This window comes from Catharus ustulatus, chromosome 1 (genome assembly GCF_009819885.2).
Source record: "Catharus ustulatus isolate bCatUst1 chromosome 1, bCatUst1.pri.v2, whole genome shotgun sequence".
Lineage (NCBI taxonomy): Eukaryota > Metazoa > Chordata > Aves > Passeriformes > Turdidae > Catharus > Catharus ustulatus.
Genome location: NC_046221.1, coordinates 58,373,525 through 58,392,383, shown reverse-complemented (window position 1 = coordinate 58,392,383; position 18,859 = coordinate 58,373,525). Strand labels below are relative to the sequence as shown.

The following is an 18,859-nucleotide window of genomic DNA, read 5'->3' as shown; positions in this document are numbered from 1 at the left end:
GCGGGGCGGACGGCGAGCCCGGCGGCGGCAGCCCTGCCAGCCGGGCGAGCGAACGCGGCAGCGGGGCGGTGCTGACGGGAGAGGGGGGCCAGCGAGCCCGGCGGCGGCGGCAGCACCACCCGGCCAGCCCCGCCGAGCCGTGGCGCTGAGCTGGGCCACCCGGCCCCGTCGGCAACCATGAGCGGGCCGAGCCTGCCTGGCCCCGCCCCGAGCCAGTAAAGCCCGCTATGCCGCGATCCTGTTACTAATTGGCCAATTTGTGAAAGCTGCGCACGGATTCTCGCGACGAACGAAAGTGCGGCTAATATTCGGGGTGCGGCTTATCTATTGACAAAGACAGCAACATTGTCGAGGCACCGGGGGTGCGGCTTATAATCCGTGCGGCTTGTATTCGTGAAACTACTGTACAATTGATCCAATTTAACTGCAAACTCCACAGGAAGCATGATCCCACATCCCATTCTCCTCTCCTACTTGGATCTAGTGACTATGCTATCTGCTAAAATTAAGCTTTTCACAATTGCTTTGTACCCACAGACTGATCCAACTCCCTCTGCAGTCTCACCATCACCATGATTGACTACAAATGTTAGCAAGAACACACAAGACATGTCCAGATGCAGAGAAAGAGCACATTCATGATTTGTGAGGGCAACCTGCAACAAGGCTGGGTTAGGTTTAATGGGGTACTGCGTCCTGAATGGCCCAGAAGAAATAAATCCAGGTACACAGTAAATTTGACTTTGTTTAGATGTCCGTAATCTGCACTCCCAGAAACCAGGGCAGAAAAGGAGCATCAACATTTTGTTTTCACCTATTGCTCTCACAGCATGGGGTCCCACACTGAGCATCCTGAGAGCAGAGCAGAGGGAGGACAAAGCAAAAGAGTAAATAATAGACTGTGGTATCAGGAGTGAGAAGCTACTTCTGAATTACACTTCTTGATAAGAAATGAGATTATGTCAACAAAACCAGAAAGGCTTGAAAACACAGGGAAACAGGCAGGAAGAAAGAAGTCAGAAATAGGTTTCTGTTTTGTTCAGGGTGAGGGTATCTAAAGCCTTTTATAAGCCACACAGGGAAGAAGAAAATACAACAGCAAGGAAAGCAAAGCAATGCTAATGTGACCTGCACAGACACATCAAGCTACAAAACACTTTAGCACACAAATCCTACACAAGCAGATTTATCCTTAGGTTGAACCCAGGTGCTAGTCAGGTCTGGATAAGCAATGCTTGCCATGCAAGACTGACAGTGTCACCAGAGCTGCTCACACTGATGGAGGAAATTGCACTGACCTGGGAAGCCATCGTCATCAATGTCACCAAGGGCAGCCATGCTCTCCCCAAAGTGCGCGTTATAGGCACTGTCACCGTCCAGGGTGAGCTGCTCTTCCAGCACTCCCTGGCAAGCAAGAAATAAAACAGGGTCAGGGACATGGTGCAAACCCTGGATGAGGCAAATCCTTCCCCATGGAAGCTGCCCATGTGCTGTGGGAATGACCTGGGGCAGAGCTGCAGCCTGCCTCTTGCTCTCATTGCAGTCAGATTACCTGGGCTCCAGAAATCGCATTTACTTGTGTTTTAAATCTTCTGGATTTTAGTTTTAAAGGGGGAAGACAAAGGAGTGCATGACTTAACCAAAATACTAAATTAACTAAACAGTAACTCAGAGATGCAATTAAATGCAGTCACAGGGATTGGTGAATCATGAAAGTTTAGATGCCTAAAATGTAACAGCCCAGAGTTTGCTCTGCTGGCAGACTACATCCAAGGACCAAAATCCCCAATCCAAGTTTATTCAGCTAAACACCATCAAGCTAAGGAGCATTTTTCCCTAAGCAAAGAACATTTGATAATCAGATTTGAAAACATTTTTAGGTACAGGATAGAAGGATTAAAGCAAAGTCCTCCAAAAGCCTTCTTAAATTAAGGAAATGTATTTAATGAAATAAAGGGACTGAGAAAATTTGAAAATTAAGTAGCTTTGTACTACCATGCTGTGAGAAGCCTTATATGGTGCTGGTATTTCTTGCCCACCCACCTTCTGGTCAGATATGTAAGTTTTATTTTCTTACAGCCTTCCCTTCAGGAGAAAAGAACATTTCCACAAGAAAAAAAAAAAAAATTGCACAGTCTAAGTCTGTATCCCTCCTCAGGGTTGTTTTGGTTTTGCTTCCTTTGTGAATGAGAATAAGCTATCCTCTGGAACATGTACTAAAATCTTTTACTTAGCTGGAAGGAGTTGCTGACTAAGAAAATTCCACATAATGAAATTGAAACAATACAGAGAGAGGACAGGCAGGCCTGTATGTGTGACTCAGTTCTTTGCAGTTCTCACAGGAAAGGGCAAAATACAAGCATTTTAAATGTAGCATCACGTCCTGGAGTGAGGTTATGGTGCTTGTATCCCCAGTCGTGTGTTCTGTTTAAGTAAAGGTTTGTTTTGTCTACTTATCAGTTGACTCCCCTCCCCCATTGTCTGTGCTTAGGGGAGGCTAGGTTTGCAAGCTTTGCTTGCTTGCTCACTTGCTTGCTTGGCTTGCTGGCTTTAGCTTTGCTGGCTTTTGCTTTTGCTTATTAGTTAGTTTAGTTAGGCAGTCCAATTTCTTTCCCTGGACTGTTTTTTTTTCTTTCTTTCTTTCTTCCCCTTTCTAAACACCATCTGAACCTGTTCTGGACCAAGACCTGGGAAACACCAAGGAACAGTGGGAGCCGCAATCTGAGATCTGCAGCAGTCATTCCCAGCGCCAGAGACTGATACCACTCGCAGGAGAGATTTTCTGAGTTTGTCATCCTCTCACACTGGTGAAAGAGTTTTTTTGTCATCTGGGGCTGTTCATTTTCTTTTCTTGTGTTGGGGAGTGTTTTGTTTGATTAATAAACAGTTTTTTTCCACTTTTCCTCTGAAGAAATTCTTCCCGAACCCAGTGGTGGGGGGGAGGAGTCGTGGGGGTTTTGTTTTCTGGGAACTCCTTCCAGAGGTTTTCCCTAAATGTGCCCTAAACTAGGACACATCACTATGCCAGCTTGTTTTATAATGCAGTTTTCTCTGATCCCCTGCAACAATCTTAAGCACTGGTGCTTGCAGAAGGAAACTGATGCCATTATGAGTTTTTGCCTTTTCTTTTATATATATTTTATATAACTTTTATGTAACCTCAGTGCTCTTAGCATGCATATTTGCAATTCCTTAAGTCTGATAATTTGGCATAGTCCTGGTATTCTGTTAGGCCAGATGACCAAACATCCCAGAGGCCTGGCAGTTAGAGGCTGGAAAACCCTACACTATCTTGAGAAACCAAGGTCCTCGTTAATTAGGATTAACGTAAATTAGGATTAGGTCCCTCCAGGAGGGAATTCTTCAGGATGGGGAGATATCACTATTCATTCAAGCCTCTCATTGAGACATCATTATTAGATATGCTAATTTTTAAGGCCTATAAAATTGTAAATGTGATTTACTGGGGGTGTGGATTTGAGTGCATTCCACCTTGGCAAAGTGGTGCATCATAAGGATCCTTACTAAATACCAAAGTAAAAACCCTTTATCCCTTAACTGTGTCTGGCTCTTAATTTTTAGGACCAAGGAGAAGGCATCAAAACAAAGTTTAAAATGTCCATTGCCCAAAATAAAGCCCACAGTCTTGCAAGCCATTGCTTCTGCAAGTAATTCTAACACTCCTGGTGCAGGAGTACAAGAAACTCATACTAGCTTCTTGACTATTTTACATAAGATACACATTAACTCATGTATACTGCCACTCTGAGCAAGAAATGTTGGCTGTTTGGCATTCTGGACCCTATCCTGAGGACCCAACAGCAACACTGCAACATAAAAGGTGGAACCTCCTGTGGATAAAACTGAAAAAGTAAGGCTCAATTAAAGGAGCAGTAATAAAAAATGAAATTACAGCGAAAACACTTCTCAAGTCTCTTAAATGCTAGGACTTCTGGTAAATTTGAAATCTAGCATAAATAAACTCAAAGTTCACTACACACAAGCCAATCTAATTTTAGTCCATAACAACTCTTCCTTTAAGATAGAGTTTTAGGATCTGAATATTAAATATTTAATAGTATGTAAACAACCATTATTTTCCTACAAATAAAACATAAGAATAGCTTTGGTTGGCCAATGCAACAACTTTCAGACTTTTCCAAGATTGTTGTTAAGTCATGTGAAATCCAACAGTGCCAGCTGTTAAGAACTTCCCCTAAAATCTCTATAATGGGGCATAACGTAAAAGTAACATGAATTCAATCTCTGCTCTCTCTCCTCTTCCTCAATCCTCAGATATTTGTGTTCTAATATGTGTTTTAGGTTATAGTGACCACCCAAAACACAAAGGAAGCTCAGTCAAAGCTGCTGACTCTTACTTGGTTTTGGCATCAAATCCACACAAAGCCACAAATGCCACTAAGTTTCAACATACAACCAGAGACTTTCTCAGATCTCCTTGACAGATTTACAGGTCTGTGATGAATATGGGTTTGCATTTGGTAAATTAGAATACCAGATGAGTCTTCCTGTGACTTCATGATATGCTAGAGACATTCAGAGCCCCATTTATTTGAGACATTGAATTTCACCATGCACTACTGGAAGGACACAAGCACTGCCTTGCCAGGGACCCACACCCTCAGCCCTTACCAAGTCACCTCCTAGTACATACTCACATTTCCTCTGTTGATGTAGACTGTGACTTGACCCTCATCTCTGATCTCAGAAAACATAGGCGCTCCAACCAGCAGGTCTGACAACCCATCAGAGTTCAGGTCAACTGCACATAAGGAGGAGCCAAAGTAAGAGCCCATCTGTAACCAAGTTGAGTCACAACAAAGCATTCAGTATCTGCCCACACACAGGAAGAAATCATACAGGCGTGGTTTTTGTTTGACTTGGTTATTTTTTTAATTTCACATGATGACTTGCTGCTTTATCACTCATAAGCACTCCTAGAGAGAAAGCTTTAGGAATAATTCTGGCAGAAATTAAAACACTTTACTATAACAGTGCATCAAGCCTGCATGTTTTACCAACAGAAGAGAAATTACACTCTGGGACATGCTTAAGTGAGACACTTAAAGAGCTATCTTAGACTAGCTTCTGCTTGTCAAATGCTTAAAACTAGGAAGGGGTGAAATGAGTTCCACAAACAAGACCTGGACAGTGATTATTCATGCCCAGTGCCAAAATTCCTTGAAGTTGGCTACCACAGATAATCTGGGGATAACTTAAAGAAATAATGAAAGACAAAAAGCATAGGCAAGAGGCCATGAAAAGAGATACCTAAGACTAGCTCTTGATTTGTAGACTATCTTTCCCTGTTCTAATTGTATTTATTTGTATCAATCACTGTCAAAGGGTGTACTGGTTATGGGTCTTAATCATTGCTTTTCATGTACAGGCTGATAAGTTGATACAGAAACAAAGACTGTTAATAAAGGTTTGTGATACTGAACAGATGCAAACCACTTTCAGTTTCCACTTATTTTTGCTCAATAAACTTAATTGCTTAAAATAAAGAAATACATTAATTTCACATAATGACTTTTTAATATGGGTTAACATTGAAGACTATCTCCCAACTGGCACCCACATTACAAATTTCAAAACACATTTAAACAGAAGAAGGAAACCAAAATCAAGGAGAGTATTTCACCCTTATTTCATCCACTTCTGCTAAGGTAACACAAGGTATATATACTCTTTGAAACCAACCACAAACTCAAAAGCTGTTACAGCAGGAAACTGAGAAAGATACCACTTCGTATTTGAAATTGAGTGCCATTTCCTACAAAGTAGGAAAAACTGAGATTAAAGAGATATTTATTTATGTTCTTGAATGCTTTTACATTCCTCATAGCAGATGTCTGACCTATGGTCGTCCGTGCCTGTAAGTTAACTTGCATGAACCAGAACTTCTGGGCATGCTAGAAGATGGGCAGCAGCAACTCTATTCTATGCAGTCTGTAAGATTTAAGAGTTGCTAAATATATAATGCAATGGTGATTGTAGAATAGCATTTCAGTTTGTTAATGCTGATTTTTTGTGCTTGTGTGGGTTTAAAGTCAGACCTCAAATATCATTTGATTCCAGTTATTTTGTAGCTTAAGTTCCCTTGTGGATTTTTTTGTTTATTTTTTTAATCCACAAAGGTTTTAAAAGAAATTTCTCAGGGGTTAATTTCTCATGAGTAAGGAACAAAAGTTATAAAAAGCATTCAGGCATTCATGCATTCAGGCAGTTTTCAGGATAAAGCTATTATTTACTTAACTGCAACATGGTATGTCTGCAGCATGGGTGAGTTCATAGTATTCACAGCTCAGGTAAGAACCTGAAATTTGCACACTTAACATTTGTAATAAGGTACTGAATTTTCTTTTTTTCTTGTCTGCATTTGATTTTTTAGTTCAGCCTCTATTAATGAAAAAGGAAGGAAGAAACTGGACTGCTGTTCACATCTGTCAACCAAGAATGTCAGAGCAGTGAACTTTCCCACCACTGAGGAGGATGTAGTATTTTGTAAGAGCTCATTTCCAAGCAATGCTTATTGCTGAGCAGGTCTGGCTTTGCTTCTACCACAAAACAAAAAATAACAATCAAACAAAAAAGGTGATTTAGCACAGCCTTATTTTTAAAATAAAATTTTCATTTGGATTTTAGAGAATTTGTAGAAGATACTAATGAAGAAGAACTCTAGAGGATGTAAATACTTGATTAGGTAGGTTACATATAAGAGTAAAGCAATTAAATTTGAAAGGGAAAGGTTTTGGTTAAGACCTAGAAACTTCCTGATGGCTCCATTTATTAGGTTGAGGAATAATCAGGAGCACATCCTTAGGGACATTAAAACTCAACAGGGAAAAACATTAACAGGAAGCAATCAAACACAGGAGATGCCCTGGATGAACTGGGAGGTCTTTTCCTTTCAAGATGCATGTAATTCTGCTAGTGCAGAGAAAGTAAAATTTTGGAGTGGCACTAAAATACAAGTCACACCACCCACCTACACATTCTTGTAGTTAATTTTGTTAAATTACATTACACATATTTTGTTAAATTTAGTAAATTAACATCCCCCTATTCCAGGCAAGTTTTTAAATACTGCAACTGTGCTATGCTGGGGAAAAAACTAACAAAATACAGTAACACTCCCAGCCTGAGGTTACAGGCAAACACTTTGGGTCTTCCTGAGAGTAGCAGGTCTTCTCAGAGCCAAAAGCCTACAGAAATTTTTTTTCTTGTATTTCTTCTCCTTCCAGAAGAACATAGGAGACCCCAGACAAGAGGTATCATTTCATCACCGAGTTATTACCAAGTATTTCTTGTTGTTACCTATAGCTAAACATACTGCCAACTTTGTTTCTCCTGCAACGCAGCTCCAGTAAGCTCCCAAATGAAGAACACAGGCTGCTCCCCATTCAAACATTACACCACACTGGGGAAGCTAGATCTCACTAGCATTCACTGAACTTCATGGAGGAGGAGGGCAGTTCAGCTTTAAGACAGCAGTTTCAAGAACAGAATGCAAGACTGATTTATAGTTGGGAGAAATCATCATCCATCAAGGCAATGAAACTGCTCCTCCACAAAAGTGTAACTGCCCTTGTCACAGCAAAACACAGGAAAACAGACTGGAGCTTTGCATATTATACTGAACTCCAGGTTACCCACATTTCACAGTGATATCTGCCAAGAGGAAATCTCTGCATCTAGGCTCACCTGGTGGTCCATGTCCCACATCTCAGAGGTCCTGCTACAGTCACATAAAAAGAGAAGCACTATTACAGTTTCCAGCAAGACCTTTTATTTCAGTCACATGGGCATTGAGCAGACACTGCAGTCATGCCTCCTACAGAAGAAATGGCATACAGCTGATCTGTAAAATATGTTTAGCTCTTCTGGGAGGATAAGAAGTAACAGGGTTTGCTGGACAATTTCTGAAGGAGTGGAATGAAAATGATGCTCCAGGATGACTCTCCTATTATTTCCACCCTGTCTACACCTCTCTTAATAAAAACACACATATATAAATGCTCACCTTTTTTCCTGAAGTCTGAAAAATCTTTATTAGAGACCCTGATTGTCTGTCCGTTCTGAAAATATAAACCTGAAAGGTGAAAAAGCGAAAAAAAAGTTAACCAGTTCTAACTGTGAAGCACTTGTGCTTTCTAAATAATATCTAAATCATGATCATGGCTATTGCCAGGATCCAACTTCATGACCACTTTACTGGTCAGTCTTCTTTCAAAAGATGACACAGTTCTGCACTGTCCTGAAAAATCACAGGCTTGTCCTAAGAAACACTTGAATATTATCTTGTTGCCTACTTTTTTTGTTATGCTTATGGTATGTGTACATGCGTGCATTTAAAAGCACCTAACCAAGCAGCTTTCCAACTCTCAAAAAAGTGGCATCTGGGGACTGTCTGGAAATAAGTAGGGCAAGACTGAGAATGTATAACCCTGCTCCCCTTCCCTTATCTAACATTACCTTATCACAAAAATGTGCCTGCACATACTGCACTGCAAACTGCATGATGCTTTAGCAACAGTCAGAGAAGAAATCCCAATCAGACCATCCACAACATTTCCATTGTTTCTGTCTGAAACAATTTTTAAAACAGAAAACTATTCAAACAAAGCCTACTCATTGCTCATTTCCACAGGAGAAACTGTTTGATATGGAATTCTGGGATAAAAGTATTGATGATACAAGTTCAAGAGCACATCTTGTACCAAAATTTAAGATGCAAACCACTTGGCTTGTAGAAAAGGATGCCCTTCAACAGAAAGGCTGGTTCAGTCAGTCTTTGAGACTCTCGAGGCATTTTACAGGCTCCCTCCTAGCAGGTGCTCACACAGTTGGTAGGACAGAGAGGATCCCTTACTTCCAAGGCCATGAGGCAGAGCTAAGCACTGGACACAGCTGAATACATGGTGAGTTATTAACAGGTAGTGAGACAGAGTTCAAAGCTGTTTTCAGTTAAGAACACAACACAGGTTTACTGTAGACAATTGCTCTACATACACAGGACTCCCTAGCTTTTGCAGTGTGACAATGCTAATCACTTTCTATCAGAGAAGTGGAAAAGATCAGCTTATTAGAGTGGTTTGGAAAGCACAACAGGACTGCTCATTGTAATGTTCTGTATATAGCACCTCTTACAGACACTTTGCCATGTGTTCCTGCTACCTGCATCCCATGCCAAGGGAGAATAACATAAGCTTTCATGACTAGAGCAGTAGTCTTTAAACTACAGAGCCAGCGGCTTTCTTGTGGATCTCTTGCTAGCAGCTGTGTCTCCCCACTCTCCTCCTTGTAGAGAAATTAAATCTGTTCTACAGAAAAAAAACAGCTTGGAAGGAAGGTGCACTGCAGCAGCCATAACCAAACACCAGGGACAAGCAAACTTTGTCTTTCTCATGCACATGTCCTCTCAGTAGCAACTGTGATGCTACTATATCCTGTATGTCCTAGTCATGCAAGATCAAGTACCAAGATCATCCTCTACTTTTATCCCATTTTGCCCACTAGCACTGCTACTCCCAGGACATGGTTACTATCAAAAATAATCTGCCTGAAAAGGATAGTGTTCCTGGTAGTGAAGACTTCTCACTGCTTGTTATGATTCAGCTACAGCTCATGTCACTATAGAGCATGACAGCCAAAGGGAAGAAAATGGAAGGGGGCAGCAGGACATCTCTGATCAAGCAAGTGGTTCCCAAAGGATTGCATTTTGAAGAGAGAAAAAAGCAGATCCTTTACATTCCTTCCCTCCCTCTCCCCACTCCCACTGTTTTCCACCTTCGGTTTAGAAGAGTATAGGAGGTCACGGTGCTCACCCTCAACCAGGTTTTCCAACAGCACATGGATACTCATCACAGGAGAACTAGGTTTGCCTAACTGACTAGCCATTCACTACATCTTTGGGACATTGAACCTATATATATCTTTTGTTTCTTTCCTTCTTAAGAGACTATCACCATCACCAAGATTTCTAAGTACAGCTGGCAAAAAAAACCAGCCTCTAATACACTAAACATCAATGTATTATGAAGTTTTAAAAATGGCATCAAATCATCTAATCACATTCTATTAGAGATGTTACCTTGAAGTAAATACTGAAATAGTGACACGTGTGAATAAAAGTAGTAGAAGACAAATTTTCTTTTACAAGTATTTTCATTTAAGTAATGAAAATTCAGTTTTAAGTAATACCTAAATCTAACAAATCCTTAACAAAAGCAGTATGAAATACGTCTTGCCTGTGTCTCATTAAAATGGGTATTGTAAGGATTGGGTGGGAAAGAGAGGGTAGGGGGGCAAAGGATGCAAGGCATCAGGAAGGACAGGTCGAGAAAATTTGACAACTTCAAACTACCTCATCTTTCTCCTGCTCAGTGCTCATAACAGACAAAAAACTCTTGTCTTCTCGTACATGTTAGAACGGTATCAATATTACTTTTCATGCACTGCTGCATCCAGCCAGATTACTGCTTGATAAAGAGCCTCACCTTTCCGATGCCTCCATCCTGGGGAGCTCCTCCTACAATGTCAGTGGTAGTCGGCTGAGAGAAATGACCTGCTGTCACCGCATATCCTGGGTGGTAAAGGAAGTAAATAGATACATACATAAATATATAACCATGACAGAAAAGAGCCTGAGAAGCAGATCAGCCAGGCTTATAAGGCTTCACTGCTCCGGGGCTGCACTTAAGAGTTCAACAACCATTCTGCTCAGGATGCACCAATATTCAAAAGCGCATGGGGATGGGAAGTGAGAGTGCACCCTCCAGTACCCTTCCAAAAGCTGAGAGAAGGAAGCCATGTGTGTGGAGATGACCAAGTGACACAAGGAGCTCATACTGTGAGCAGTTTGCCAAAAGCAAGACAGGAGGGAAGCAGTAAAACAGGAAAAGTCATACACAAACAGAAAAGCAATCATATGACCACAGAGAAAGTATCATGTCAAAGAAAAACAGTCCCACTTTGATCAGATAGTAGTGTCCTCTTTTGGCTAAAATCACTGCTCAGGAAGGCTTGGAAAATCATGTTCCTTTTTGGTTGGGGCAGACAGAAGAGGACAGCAGGCAAAGAGGCCAGAGAAGTCAATAGCTTAAAAAGACTTTTGTCTAGGCAAGAAGAAAAATGGGTGATATATCAAAGAAAAAGGTGTGTATTTGAAAGAAAAAGATCAAAGATTCAGCTTTATTTGATATATTAAAATATATAATAACTAAAGATGAGTAGTTTTCCTTCTAAGACTCTTTGGTATTTGCCTTGCCCTTTTGCTACAAATTATGAGGCTCTCATCAACATGGTAAACTCTATAATTCAAGCCTATCAGTGGCAAAGCCTATTTATGTCTGCAAACAGGTAAATATTTACTCTTCATTTAACTATCACCAAGCAGTATCACTGAAATGATGGGTTTTTTAAGTATTAAAGGTTAAGGGGACAATGAGAGGTGCAAGACTTTAGTCAAGTATTATCAAACTGCTGAAATGCTTTCTAGGTCTCAACAGTCTTAGGCACTTCAGAATAGATGGAAGTTTTTCATTAAGCATTTTAGGGACATTAGCTGGTTTTAGAGCACGTAAAACCAATTGAGTTAAGCATGTACCTATAGCCAAACCTTTCACAACTTCCTTTAGTTGCCAATAACACATTTAGATAGTGTTATTTTTGTTGAAATAAAAGCATCTGCAATGCAAATTCTGTAATTAGTTGTTGTTGTACCCATTTTAAAGGCACATGTAAGCACACATACAGTTTAGTGAAAAATAATTTGCCTGTTACAGGGTAAAGGCAGGAATGTTAAGAAGGCCACCACAATCCAATGTGCTGTTCAACTAAAATGCCTATTCTATATTAGTAAAAAAATTACAGCAAAGTGCGGCAGCAGGTGTTAGAACAAGGAGAGAAGAACTGAGTATTTTAAATGCTTATTTGCTTCCAAATAACTATCACTTTAATTCAAATATTCTTCCTTTCACACTTTTTATAAAAACACTCTACATCACCATAGAAAAAGCCAGTATCGACTTTGTAGCATCAAAGCCTTGAAATACATTGTTGGACAGCTTCGCATTCGCAGTGAGCACTAGAGAGCTGCTTACCAAGGTATGTGTACCTCCTGGCTATCACAGCATCATCATTCAGCTTGTAGTAAGTGTTGTCAGTGAGATTCAGTACTTTGACAGTTCCTGTCCAATAATAAGATCCTGGTGCCCCCATGATAACCAGTTCCTACAACAGGAAAAACAGGAGTGTGGGGGGAAAAGGGTAGGAGGAAAAAATAACAATCAAAACTTCACACATGAATGGAGGAGGGATAGAATATTTATTTAAAACACCAATAATAAGTCCATCTGTAACAACCTCCATTCTATGTGCATTTGGACAATATCCTTTCTTCTTCCCAAACATGGAGGTCACTGCACATACCCTAGAGATGCACTGCCCTTTTATGGGCACTTCTGCTCAGCTCTTCTGCTGCAACAGAAGACTTTCCTCAACCTTACTAACCATCAAGCCCACCCCTGCTAACATAGTTCTCCAAAAAAATCTCTCTACTTGCTGCCTTTCCCAAACATCTTTCAGAAGACCCAGAGACAGAAGTACTCCAGCCCACCCAGAACCCATCACTCAGCTACAGGTCATGCCCTGATGCTGGCTGACAGGTTATACTAACCAACCATGATGGAAACATCACAAAGGATTTTGATTTACAACTAGGAAGCTAGACAGCTGCCATGCACTCCACAACCAGGATGTGCGTTATGTTCTAGGTGGAACATTTTGCCCAGCTCTGTCATCAGACACACTGTTCTTTGAGAGACAACCTGGGTATAGAGTCATCCTAGCATCATGAAATGGCTTGGGATCATTACAGACAACCAGAGTGATTGAGCATTTCAAAAGACCATAGAAATCAGGCACACCTTGATCCAGCATTCAAAGGTAGGATAATGCTTTTGAGTCAAAATCCAAGGTACATTTATATTCAAGACAAATTCACAAAATGTTGTCTCAAAACATACTGCATCCTTGCAGAAAAACCTTCCTCCTGGATGTGGCTTTATATACCTCCAGCAAGAGACCAAATTAAGCTAAGCCTGAGGAGCATTAAGCCCAGGAAGTTGTCCACCCCCCAAGAAGACATGTGAACAGCTGCTTTCCTCACATCTCCATTCAATGCAAAGCCATGGGTGGACTCCATCCTTGTGAGAAATTGCTATCATATCCGAGTCCCCTTCAGGTGACCAGTTCCAGTCGAGGGGAGATGTAAAACAAAGGATTCTCCTAATAAGACTACAGGGACAGGACTGCAAAACCAACCAAAGAGCAGGATGTGCTTAGAAACAGCTTTTTCCTCATTATGGGTCATACCTGTCAGGTCACTTACTGACAGGAACAACTACCATCCACAGAACTGATTATATGATAGAGGATCGCCTGTTTGACCCAAAAAGGTCAAATTTTTATCTGCATTTCCTGCTGCCATCAGGTTGAAGTGATAAAAGTTCAAAGGTATCTTTTGAACTAGGGTAACAAAGGAGAATTTAAGCCTGGGAACAGAAACAGGCTGGGGAGAGAAGACAAGTCAGGAAACAGCTGCTGCTGGCTGAACACGCAGTTATCAGACAGTGCCCTTGTGGCAGCATTGCTTTCCATCCCAGTTTACTGAAATGGCAGAAGGCAATTTCTGAAAGAGAAAGCCTTTATTCTATTTGTATCAGCCTGGACAACATATTCTGCAGATCAATACATATATATAATTAGGAGTGGGTACATGTTCTTAAATTTAAAATAAAACCAAAACAAACAAGCAAAAAAGCCAACATTAACACCAAAAAAAACCCCAACATGCAAAAGGCAACAAATTAATTCTTGACAAAATTGAAACATGGCTGATAGACTTCTGCTCAGAAAACAGTGTGGCCAAGTATTTAGAATATATGCACCACAGTTGTTCTACCACACTATTTTTTCTCCATCTTTCTGCAACAAAGAAATGTAGCAGAACTGAAAAAAGTGTTTTTCTTCTGTATGTATGTGCATTGTATTCATGCACATGTACACATACATAAACAAAAGGATTCAGGAAAGACTGTTTCACATTACCACTTACAGTAAAGAGCTAATGAGAGACAGGAATACCTCTATGCAAGTTTTGGGATGTACATAATAAGAATATTCCCTAGAGACATTTCCAGAGTCAATTCATTTATACTCATCTACAGACCTTGCGAGACACATACACACATGTATGAACCACTGGAGCAGTCACTGTACAAGAAACAGACACCTGAGAAGATGGACAAGGCAGGAGGGTGTTTGCTGGCAGGAAGGGACCATTCTCAGTGCTCAGCCCACTGTCCAAGCCATGCTTGGGAATCTCCTCCTGGGGCATGCAACAGGAGAGCCACTTACCAACCACCCCAACCCTTCCATGCTGTGCCCCGGCTCACCTCAGTGAAGAAGCCTGCGATCCCTGCCTGGCATGAACCATGCTCCTCCCCATACTTCTTCTTGTACTCTGGATGGAAGAAGGGAAGAAAACAAACTGTGGTCATCCCTGCCACACACTCTTCACCCGAGCCACCTGCATTGCTACTCACACAGCCTGGAGAGACACCAGCATGCAGGGCTCCTGGGTTTCATCAGGGCATCAGCCACCAACGTGCACCATGCAGCATACTCACCCACACCAGGCAGCACCACAAGCAGCCAGCTGGGGAGAGAGGCCAGAGTGCTCCTACAGAGATGCTAAACAAGCAGTACCACAGTAGCACGAAAAGAGCAGCAACATCACTCCAGTACAGGTGCATTAGAAGAGGCTTCCATCTGTGGCAGATCACCACAGCTCGGAAAGGGGGAGCAAAAAGTGATGCACATGCCTGTGTGCTATAGACTCTGCACTTGCAGGTTTTAACTCTCAGGCCCATTTCTATCTCAGAGAACTAAAGTGATCTTCCCCTACAATGACAGTCAAAGGCCCCAAAAATATTTCTGGTGAGGGTGCTTCAGGACACAAGCTCCAGGAAAAAAACAGTGACTAAGGAAAAGCCATGTGTTTCTACATGATCAGACAACAGTCTCTTTTGCAGGATGTTTAGATCTGCAGCTTTTCGTGGCCACATGCTCAGAGCTCCCAGCTCACAGGGAGCCCAACTAGCACCCGACAGGTTTTGTTTATGGATTTTACATAGCAATCATTTGCCCTGTCAAACCTGAGGAATTTTTATTCTTTTTGATGATGAGGAAAAAAAAAATTTCTAGGAATACATTAAGTTCAGGGTGGGGAGTAGGAAAAATAGGAACAAAAAAAAGAAAATCACTTTCCACCCTGCCCTAACTCAAATATTTTCATCTTGGAAGTATTTGAAACTTGCAGCTGGATCAGAGTTTTTTTTTCCAGAGCATTATTTTCAAATATCTACTGTGTTATCACTATTTTCTATATGTTACAGTAATTAATGTTCAAAAGTAATTTACCATATAACCTGATAACCATTAAACTTTTTTATACTTTTAAAGCCCCATTAACTTGTTGCTGACAACAATTATAATAAAATCAATGAGCAAACTGCCTCTGGAACCAAGCAAGTTCCTTTGGAATTACATTTTGTCTTATTGAAGATCAGAAGGAATTAATTATAAAAACTGCTGCTTCTTTCAAAGTATTTTATGTAGACATACATACACAAACACACACACACCATTCTCCCTTCTGCATTACATACAGTCTTTTCCTAACATCATAAAGATGTTCAGAATTTCAGACATTTGCTAAGGTCATATCAGTTGCACAGGGAGAGGTTCAGCTGTAGACACCATGCAGAACAGAGACTTGATCCACAAATTACAGTCCAAATGCCTAACAGTCTTGGCCAAGGTGGGGCCCTGCCAAAGCAGATATGCATCCCAGCAGACCAGAAGCACAGCTGGCTCTCCTAGTGGTAATACATGACAATTCCACTGAGAACTGAAGCCCATATCAGCCCATAGCTATTCAGCAAGTGTTGGGCTTCTGAATTTCTAACTCTCCATATACAGATTCTCCAGGCAATACTTGCCTGGGGAAAAATATTTCTTTATCAATGTGAACATTTTTTTCATTACAAGAGCCAAGGAGAAGAGATTCCTCCTCCCAGCATTTCCTGAAAAATAATTCCGTGCATGTCCTTAAAAGCCCTGCATTCCCTGCAGCAGGATCCCTACCCTTGCACAATGCAACGAGGAAGGTCAAGGCCCACTTGGAATTAAATCTGGTGAAGATTATCAGGGCTAACAAGAAGGGCTTCTTCAGATGAATCATGAATCATCAACAAAAGGATACTAAGCAAAATGTAGGGCCCACTGCTGAATGGGAACAGGGACCGCTTGCAACAGAAATGGCAGAGAAGGCTGAAATATTGAATGGTTTCTTCGGCTGCCTCTTTTGAAGTCTGGAGTGACATTTGCTGTCTTCAGGCCCTCTTTACTTCAGTCTTCACTGCCAAGGCCATAACATTTCACAAGTGGAAATGTAAGCACAGAGGCCAAACACCTCAGACATTGGGGCTATTTGAGAATTTAAACCTCTAGTGACATAGAGGAGAGATCAGCACACCACATTTTGGGGAGAATCCAGACAGATTTAGTCCTCCCCAAGGAGCCAGTAGTCCAGTACAGACAGACACTGGGCTCCCGGCTTTTCTGCCTAACCCTTTCAGCACAAAACTACCCCTCCTTGTCTGCCCCCTAACTCCTACCTGCAGTGATGTACACCTGCCTCCACACCCAAGCAAGATTCCTTTCCACCCATGCACCCAGGACCGAGGGGTGCCATCCATCCTAGATGGTCACATCCCAGGACCACAGACTTCTGTCTGCCCCCTAGAGCCAGTCTGCCTCTCCCAAGCAATGGATGAGCCCCAAAGGGATGAAAACCAAGATTGCTTCCACCTTGCCTCCAGTGCACAGTAGTGACAGCTGTCACTCCTACCACATAGCCAGCCAGCCACAAAGTAAAGCAACCAACTGGATGGAAATTGTGCAGTTATTGTATCAGCTCACAGTTTTTGTGAATAACAAAATATACCTGAATAACAACCTTTGCATGAGGTTAAATTCTTTTTCTTTTCACATAGTTCAAGGGAATAACTGCAGTCAAGGACAAATTTGTTGTTTCTACACTTCTTTACTCTTTCTTCTCTGCCTGCCAACTCCTGTGCATTCCTGATTACAGAGACTGCAAGCCATGAAACTGCTGCAGCAGAAGCTGACAGCAAAGCAGCATAAGGCTGAGTCTGGAGGAAGTTGCAGCCTGTGCAACTTCGAAGATGTGCCATGAATAACACATACAGGAAAAAAGAGAAGATGGCAGTGGTTTGTAGCCAGGATGATCTCAGGTTACAAGAGAAGTGAGGCCCAGGAACAAGTAATTGCATAAAACACACAAGCAAAAAGAATAAGCTTTGATGTGTGAGAATTCTGAAGGTCCTGAACTTTTCCTTTGAACAGAACTCTCTGCCAGTCTCTAAGCAAATTTCAGTGCCATAACATAAGCTGAGCTACAGAGCACAATAAAATAATCTATTGTCCTCAAAGATGTAAACTATCACATGGTTGAAAGCTTTTTGTTTCCCCTCTTACAGTGTTTCACTACTCTAGAAAGAAACAATACTAATCTTTCTGACCTAGCATTGTGATACTGAGTTTCCACCACAAAGCAGGGATGTTTCGATGGCTCCCAGAAAACCAAATGTGGTTTGGACCTGTGGGAAAAATTACTTTTTATTTTGGAGGCAGGGCATGTGGTGTTCCCCTTATTTACTAACCAAAGGGACCATCAGTCTTCCCCACTCCCACCATCAATTCTTACCACAGAAGAGTAGGAAACCATTCCAGCTGTCCTCATCAGCTGGACTGCCTCTCACAGTACACACAACAACCATCGTTCTTTGCAAACCAAATGCATTGGGGGAATGAAGAGGTAGCTCCCTTTTTTGGAAAGTCATTAAAACTATGGGAAAAATAACCAATGGAAAGTATTGCCTGGAAAACTGTGGCACCATACATCAACTATACCACAAAGGACATCCAAGCTCATCTAAACCAGACTAGTTCCTACTCAGAGAGATTGCTGCTGTGCTCTGATTATCTCTCAATTCCACACTTCTGACAGCCCTTCCAGGGAAGCTAGGCAAGAATAAGATGGATTGAGACTACGACTCAGTTGCACCAGTGCCATCTGGTCAGGAAGTTTCCACTTCCTCCATGGGTGGACACTGATGTGCACTCAACTGGCCCGCACCCTTCCCCAGCTGAGGTTTACCACCTTAGCTGCACTAAAAACAGGGTTTCTGGAACCCAGCACGCCACTGTCTACCCCTATTTGCACATGGTGAGATCTAGAGAAGGCTGAGATGCTGGAATCTTGACAGGCAAAGGCACGTGTTCTAGGGCAGGGTGTGCAGCCACAGCCTGGCAGCCTCCCAGCAATGGCCACAGAGGCTGTCAGTGCAGAAGCACTTCAGACTCTGACTGCTTTGCACTAGCCATTCATCAGCGTCAGTGAAGGAAAATTATTCTGCTCCTTCCAGAACGTGAAGGAGAAAAGTTACAAGGATGACTGCAAAACTTATTTCACAGCAAACCTTAAACAATGAACTCCTCTGTGTGACACACCACAGCTATCTCTCTTGGAGCTTGCTTCATTGAAATTTAAAGAATCAGGAGTAAACAACTGCAGCCATTCCTTATGACACTGTGACTTCATGTCTGATGGGGTGAGGGGGATGGGTGGAAATCAGTCTCAAACTTTCAATTTTCACTTTACCATGCAGTGAAATTAAGCCAG

At 41.8% G+C, this 18,859-nt stretch overlaps 1 protein-coding gene across 1 annotated transcript in view; it reads right to left on the bottom strand.

Moving 5' to 3' along the window:
- The window catches only part of ITGA9 (integrin subunit alpha 9), a 227,338-nt gene that overhangs the window by 189,087 nt on the left and 19,392 nt on the right, over positions 1-18,859 (bottom strand). Inside the window, exons 5-10 of the mRNA XM_033077526.1 lie at positions 14,484-14,551; positions 12,129-12,258; positions 10,524-10,609; positions 8,048-8,116; positions 4,680-4,817; positions 1,299-1,404 (exon numbers count right to left, since the gene is read on the bottom strand). Of these exons, the coding sequence (XP_032933417.1) occupies positions 1,299-1,404; positions 4,680-4,817; positions 8,048-8,116; positions 10,524-10,609; positions 12,129-12,258; positions 14,484-14,551 (597 nt within the window). The remainder of the gene's footprint in view (positions 1-1,298; positions 1,405-4,679; positions 4,818-8,047; positions 8,117-10,523; positions 10,610-12,128; positions 12,259-14,483; positions 14,552-18,859) is intronic.